At 42.3% G+C, this 7,189-nt stretch overlaps 1 protein-coding gene across 1 annotated transcript; it reads right to left on the bottom strand.

The window, feature by feature from the left end:
* Positions 1-1,290: 1,290 nt before the first annotated feature.
* On the bottom strand, positions 1,291-6,107 carry asb1 (ankyrin repeat and SOCS box containing 1). The gene is made up of 5 exons (XM_088415377.1): positions 5,889-6,107; positions 5,248-5,386; positions 4,865-5,167; positions 3,913-4,295; positions 1,291-2,174 (listed from the first exon to the last, which is right to left on the bottom strand). The coding sequence occupies exons 1-5, from the start codon at positions 5,983-5,985 to the stop codon at positions 2,044-2,046; spliced, it is 1,053 nt and encodes a 350-aa protein (XP_088271503.1). The 5' UTR covers positions 5,986-6,107; the 3' UTR covers positions 1,291-2,043.
* Positions 6,108-7,189: the final 1,082 nt, after the last annotated feature.

Genomic DNA, 7,189 nt, shown 5'->3' with positions numbered 1-7,189 from the left:
TTCAGTGTAATGAAGGCTCCCACATCAAGCGGCGTCATAAAAGGCGTTTGAAAGCGAAGCCTTCCCACAGGAAGCACGCACTGGCCACTGGCACACACTTGCTGATCCCGTTTTGTGTCTGGGCAGTCCTAAAGAAGTCCTCAGAGCGGATCGCGTCGGGCCTCGGAGACAGATGCCAAAACGAGATGGCAAGTCTGTCAAGTGATGCTGAAGGCATCTGAAAGGAGGACAGTGCCATCTACAGACCTTGGCCAAAGCGCCGCAAATTTTGCTCTTTTGTCAACTCCATCATCCAGTTTTCACATTGTTCCACTTAGTGATGAGAAAAACAACTTGTAAAGTAGTCCAACATGAAACTAATTATCTGGCTTAAAATAATAGCGTTTGTCATCACCGCAAAGATGACGCTTGTGAAGTACAGTACAGCACTCTTTAATGCCATGGTAATTACCGAAAATTATCTGCTGTTTTGCAAAATATTGGAATATGCTGTGAACTAGTGATGGGAAAACAAAGCCTCAAGAAGAACTTTGAGCATTTATTGTCATATGGATGGTGTTCTTGCTTTAGAAGCAAAAGTTAGCCCAGTGTAAATGTATTACGTTTCATTACATTGCAATAAAACGAGATTTGAGATTTTTAAGTTTCGGGCACCTTGATGCACGTTTTTTCTGTTTTAGACTAAGCTGTAACCCGTATAAATGCTGTAAAAAATAATTAAAAGTTGCTGAAAGTTGATTTACATTGCTTTTTTTTTTAGGATTAGGTATACTTATTAAATCGTTACAGATAACGTCAGCGTGTCGAGTGGGGGTGCAAAGAGTTTTCTCTTTCCTTGGCAAAATATAATTGAGAAGCACTGCTTTAAATCAACAGTGCCATCTAGAGGAGCATAAAAAAATACCACTGTTTCACGAAGCTTCATTTAAACATCACTACTGTGTTTCAAGTATGCTTGTTACTTATGGTTGTGAACAGAAAAATATGTTTTTGTGGTTTGATGTCAAAGAGAAGCTGAGTGTGGTTGCTGAAATTTAGGTCATAAAGTGCTGATAACAAATTATTTTGATTATTAAATACAAAAACAAGGTAGGCAATTTTGGGGGGGAAATTTTTTTGAAAATGTTATGGCTAACAAATAGACATTCATGAAAATTAGCAGAAGTGGACAGCATGTCGGGACCTTCCGTCTATTACTGACAAGCGCCCAATTTGGACGCGTGACAAATAACGAGAAAAAAAAAAAAAAACAACACCGAAAAAAAGGACCATTAAAGCACTGACAAAAAGAGTGTTTTTGTCCATATTGTATTTGTCAGTCACCAGCCAGAGGTGGGCATTCAAAAACTTACCTATTCCAATATGTTTTCCTTCAAATATCACAAAATGAATGGCAATGATCTATTCTTCTAATTTGTAATTTGCAGTTCATGGTCATAAATTTGCTCCAAGACAGCAACTGATAACAGTACAGATACCTTAAAGTAAGGCGTGGTATCGGCTCCATACTCACCTGTTCTTAATTCAACTGATGGAAATTCAACATTTCAACATACTTCTTTCTATATTCTGACAATCAAAAATTGTAATTAATACGTCTTGCACGTTACTCTAATATCATTGCATCACGTATTGACATAAACAAAAGGTACGCGTAAAATGGTCAAGAGTTTAAAACAACATTCAGCCATATCTTCAGGCTGCTTTGCTACCACATCTAAAAACAGTACAGTTTGAGAAATTTGAAGAAAAAAATTGTGATTCATTGTCAAATGATTTCATATATATATATATATATATATATGGGAATACATGAGAACACTAGAAGATTTCTTCTAAGCTTCTCCAGTTCCAGTTCCAGTTCCACTTGCACTACTATTGGTTGCTTAGGTCAGTTGTATAGCACAATTGCATGCATAGCAAGATGACTATAAAGATGACTATAAATAAGAGAGAGTAAACACAGTAATAAAAAGCATCCAACTACAAGTAAATAGCGTCCAGCAGAGTGAGAAGGACCAGGGTTTAAGATGGCTGAGGTTGTCAGCTTCGGTGAAGCAGGAAGTCCTTGATTGCTTCCGGAAGCGGCAGTGCCGGTATGTGGCGCAGACGCTTCTTGCCCATGACTCTACGGATGGCGATGCGGCACGCGTGGGTCAACCTGCGAGGGCAGCCTGGCGCACGGGCCACAAAGCAGACACGCAGATGATCCATCGGGTTGCTACAGAGATTGGCGGTTCTTCTTATTTTAGGTTAGTTGGACGCTGATGTTACATTACAAACAGCTTCAGCACCAAAACCTTAAGATTCGGCTAGGCGTATGGGTGGGTATCATGCAGACCTGAAGTTTAGAAGCTTTCTCACTAGATGAGGAACTTAGAAATGTTCTCATGCGGACAAGGAGCTCCGAAATGTTCTCGTTCTGACGAGAATTTTATCGTTCAGACAAGAAGCTTCCTTGTTCTGACGAGAAACTTTCTCATATGGATGAGGAGCTTAGAAGCTTCCTTGTTCTGACAAGAAGCTTAGAAACGAGGGCTTAGAGAATTTTAGGAGCTCTTTTAATCGGACGAATTTTAGGAGGTTTCTTGTTCGGATGGCAATTTTAGGAACGTTCTCTTTTGGACAGGAATTTTAGGGCATTTCTCGTTCGGACGGGGATTTTATGAGCTTATGCACGAGGTGCAGTCTCGTTGGAATGAGAAAGTAGTCCATAGCACATGTGCTTGGGAAAACCTATGATTACATTGCCTTTCTTATTTCTGAACTGAAACGACAGTGTAGGACCAAGTTTGGTTATATTCTAACCTGAGACTTTATTAAAAGAACAATGTTGCTTTACTTGCAAGTTGCCCGTGTAATGTTCTGAAACTTTCTCACTCTAATGAGAAACATATTCCCTCAATGTCACTTTTAGGGCTTTATAGATTAAAAAATGAGCAGAAAAAAAATTGATAGAACAGTATTTGACATGAATTTAAATACACTAATTATGGATTGACTGATTTGAATAACGTGGCCCCTCTGTCTATTGAAAAAATCAAACGTTTCTACAGCTGGAAAGGACATCTTGCTAATATCGTATATTATTGTAAATGCAGATTCAAATGTTTGAAGTGAAACCTTAGTGGAGTTCACAGTTTACACAGTGAAAGAGTGGCTCCATACTATAAACATCTCGATTGCCATTACAGGCTTATGGAAATCCATCTGAGAGGTGGAGAACATTGAAAATGCGCCATACCACAAAGCACTCCTTGAGATGATATGACACGCGCTGGAATGCCGTTGCGGCCGAGTTGGGTTCGGTCACGTGACGCGAGCAACGCAAGACCGAGGGAACTGTGACATTAATTTCAGTCGACAGCAGGTGGTCGAGGGGTGTGATGTCATTTTCAATATACAGCAAGTGGCAAAATGCATTTTCAAAGGTCAGAATTATCAAGGAAAAATAATGTAGTCATCTAATTCATTATGGACAAGATAATAACATTTCAAATGCATAAAAAGTCTAAATAAGTATCCCTTCATTCCTTAGTCCACTGAAGCATTAATAATTAGAATACCATATTTACATTATTGGGGACACAAAGAAATGATTGCCTTTAACACTGAGCGCCATTGATGTGAAAAGACGCCAATTGAAACCCTAACGAGGAGTGCCATTGATTTTTGTTTTTGTTTTTAATGGGAAAGTGGAGAGTGGCTTTGGAATACATACAAAAAAAACACTATCTGTGGTCGGGCGAAATGCTTGAACTTGGCAGCCAGGTTTTTTTTTTTAATTTAAGTGAGTTAATGACAATGCATTTCCAATTGTCCTGAAAACATCTCTTTGAATTATTATGTAAATATTTGGACTCCGTTACTTCTTACCTACTGTCATGTTCTAAAGTAAACGGTTCGACTTACTCTTGGCTTCCAGGAAGATCCTGAGGGCTTCGGGATCCACCTTCTGGCGATGCGCCGCGTCCGCCTCCGACTCGTCCCAGGCCACGTGCTTGGTCCGGGCGCCGTGGTCCAGCAGCAGTTGCACGAAGGCCGCCTGGCACCCGTGCCGCAGCACGGCGTCCAGCAGGCAGGAGGCCAGGCCGCGTCTCAGCGCCTCGTGGCACACGGGTCCCGTGTAGTTGAAGTCGGGCTGCGCGCCGGCCTCCAGCAAGGCTCGGAAGCAGTGTAGGTGGTGGTAGGCGGCGCTGATGTATAGCGGGCACACCACCAATGTGTTCAGGGTGCGGGCGCTTAACGGCAGCCGCGGGCCCAGCAGGTGGTCCATATCCACGTCGGCGTTAAACCTGAAACCGGCGTGGCATCGTTTTTACATCCCGGTTACAGGAACATCCTATCTTCAACAGACTGAACATTCCTCCATGTTTAGCACCATTGCTGATATCTATGAAATTGACATGTGACATAAACGTTTATTCCAAATCTTATTCAATCTGCGCATAATTTTCACATTTTCAATGCAATATTTCCATTTTGGTTTCATTCCTAGTTATTCATTACATTTACAAAGTCATTAGAAGAAGCTGTACGTTGTAAGATTATGTGTATTATTTCTGACTTATGTGCCAAAAAATTAGGTCACTAATCACTATGTGAATTTGAAAGAAAAAAATAAATAAAAGGATCGCCATGTTTTGCAAACAGGCAACAGGTTGCTTCATGTTCCAATTCATTTGCCCGTGAATTAAAAAGAAAACTATATTGTTCCTGCCAGAGCATTAAATTAGATTTGATGTTAGCTTAAAGACCCTGTTAAAATCATGCACCATATGCTCGCTCGATGTGTCCTTTGGGACAGCTGAACGAGTTAAATGGACCGTGCTTGGGATTTTATCCGACCGTATGCCGAGCTAACCTGATGAGTTCTTGCAGCACATCGAGCTGCCCGACCCTGGCGGCGTGGTAAAGCGGCGTACTGCGGTGGTGGCGGCTCCCGTTTGGGTTGGCGCCGGCCTCCAGGAGGAGGCGCACGGAGTCGCGGTGACCATTGACCACTGCCACGTAGAGCGCCGTCTGGCCCTTGACGTCCACCAGGTCCACCTCGGCCCCTTGGGCGATCAGGTATGCCACGCAGGCGGAGTGCCCCGCCGTTGCGGCAATGCGGAGAGGTGTGCAAGGTAGGCAGCCGCAGCACCAAACGGATTTCTCGTTGATCCGCCTGGAAAGGAGGACAAAGCGGAGGCTGGGACGCGGGGTACGAGTTCAGACGTTCTTGCCCAGCCACAGAGCGAGCCTTACTGTCGAAAGGCCTCCTCCTGCAGCAGGTTCCGGATGGTGTCCAGATCGCCAACGTAGGCAGCGTTGTGAAGCCGCATGTCGTCCTGCTCAAGAGGCTTGTCACAGAACTGCTCCTCCAGCCATTCTTTTAGGTTGCGACCTGCCACCCAAGCAACAATTAAAGCCAACATTTTCTCAAGCTTTTTTCAAGTGATGTAGGTCATCGATCCATTAGCCATATTAGCCATTAGCCATTGATTTTTCATGAAACAATATGTAACTGTGAACTGCACCTCTCATGCACGAAATTTAAGTGTTTATATAATGTACATTTATCAACAAAAATATACGTGTGAGCAAATATAAGTGAAGTTTGAAAATTGACCAAAATAAATGAGTTTCTCCACTGCCCAATTGCAGCACTTGTGATTTGAGAAATGCATTCTACTACACAGAGTTGTCACGTTGAATTGGATAAATTGGTCATTTTCTTTCAGAATTAAATTATGTACTAAAGATATAGCTGATATTGTACCGAGCTGGTGTTCTAAATGCTGTAAGCATCTCGCATCGTCTTCCCAACTTGGAAGTCACAAAATGCTTAAGTGAACACGTGAAACATGGTGATTATGTGACAATGTGGGCGTCTGTGGCCAAATTACCTGCTGCAGTGGTACCGGGCAGATCGGAAACGGTGATGAGCGGAGGTAGATGACAACGAGGCGGCTCGTCGACATGGGCCTCGGGACTCTCAGCCATGCTCTCCGGTGAGAGTCCAAATGCGTGGGGCCTTGGCTTTTAACCGGACGAAACAGGAAGCCGGAGACTTGACAAGCCGGGGGACATGAAAACAATGTTTACAGTGCGGACGCGCATCAGCTGGGCACATTACGTTACTTCCGCATAGAGCGCAGCTGTTCTTAAAGGGACAGCGCCCTTTAAAGAGACTAAATATTACGGTTTTCTTACATGAGAAAAACTTGTGACTGCCGAGGGCTAAATACAAAAAATAGCAAGTAATAAATTATACGTAACTAAGTGGGACTAGAAAATAGTAAAATTGAGTAAAAACTAAAATAAGCAACCATCTTTCTAATCAAGAAAATTGCATTTCAGAACAGTAAAGTATTATTGAAAAAACTATTTCTCTATACTTTAATTTCCCATACTTTTTAATTCCTGGAAATCGATCAAATTTAATAGCATGCTTTTTTTAAAAAAAATATTTCATGTAGAGTTTACAGTAGCTTTGATCTACTGTGTAATCAAAATTACAGTAGATTACCACATAAAATCTCATTCACTGCCATTGACTGCTATAGACGTCAAAGGTCCATTTTTACTGGGCTCGAAATGGATAACTTGACTTGTTCACAGCTAATGACTTCTTTATAAGTAAAACCATTTAACTGGGCTGATAGTGAATGAGATATTCATAATGACAAGGCTTTTGGAGAAAGTGGACAAGAGGCCGGGGTGACCTTGAAAGATTAAACGTCAGCAAATCGCACACACAAAGGCACGCTAGGCTGCTGTATTATTTGGGACAAAGTCTGCGTTCATGTTGGTGACCCAGGTGGAGGTCAAGATCAAAGCTTAAAGGATTAGTAGCTTTACTGTAGACCAGATGCGTTAAAAGATGTCGTCGCTCATTAGTGGCCTGAAGCATTGTGACGACCAAAAGCCAAAGCAACTTTTTGGGGGATATTGGAGCAGCTCGAAGCTCTCAGGCTTCCGCTGAGAGCAGCCGGCTCACGACCATCTCCTAATTCACCTGTTGGCTGCAAGCAGGTGGCCGTCCACTTCAATCTTTTGACTTGAAGGTCAAGATATGCTTTAAAAAGTCATTAAAGTGGTATTTCACTCGCTTTTGTGCGTGACAGCAGCTGTTTGACGTCTCACTCAGATTAAAGTGGGGGAAATTCATGTTTTGCTATAAAGTGGCCAAAAAAAGTCAGAGATG

This window comes from Hippichthys cyanospilos, chromosome 5, assembly GCF_059441005.1.
Source record: "Hippichthys cyanospilos isolate Australia breed blue-spotted pipefish chromosome 5, RoL_Hcya_1.0, whole genome shotgun sequence".
Classification (NCBI taxonomy): domain Eukaryota; kingdom Metazoa; phylum Chordata; class Actinopteri; order Syngnathiformes; family Syngnathidae; genus Hippichthys; species Hippichthys cyanospilos.
This window is presented reverse-complemented; position numbering and strand designations above follow the sequence as displayed.

What these genes read in the sequence shown, in the direction of transcription:
- asb1 (XM_088415377.1), bottom strand. Translation starts at nt 5,985, where the DNA reads ATGGCTGAGAGTCCCGAGGCCCATGTCGACGAGCCGCCTCGTTGTCAT. An exon ending in CAGGAGGAGGCCTTTCGACA is followed by an intron (nt 5,168 to 5,247) that starts GTAAGGCTCGCT and finishes CCTCCTTTCCAG; the next exon opens with GCGGATCAACGAGAAATCCG. An exon ending in GATCTTCCTGGAAGCCAAGA is followed by an intron (nt 2,175 to 3,912) that starts GTAAGTCGAACC and finishes CCCGTGCGCCAG; the next exon opens with GCTGCCCTCGCAGGTTGACC.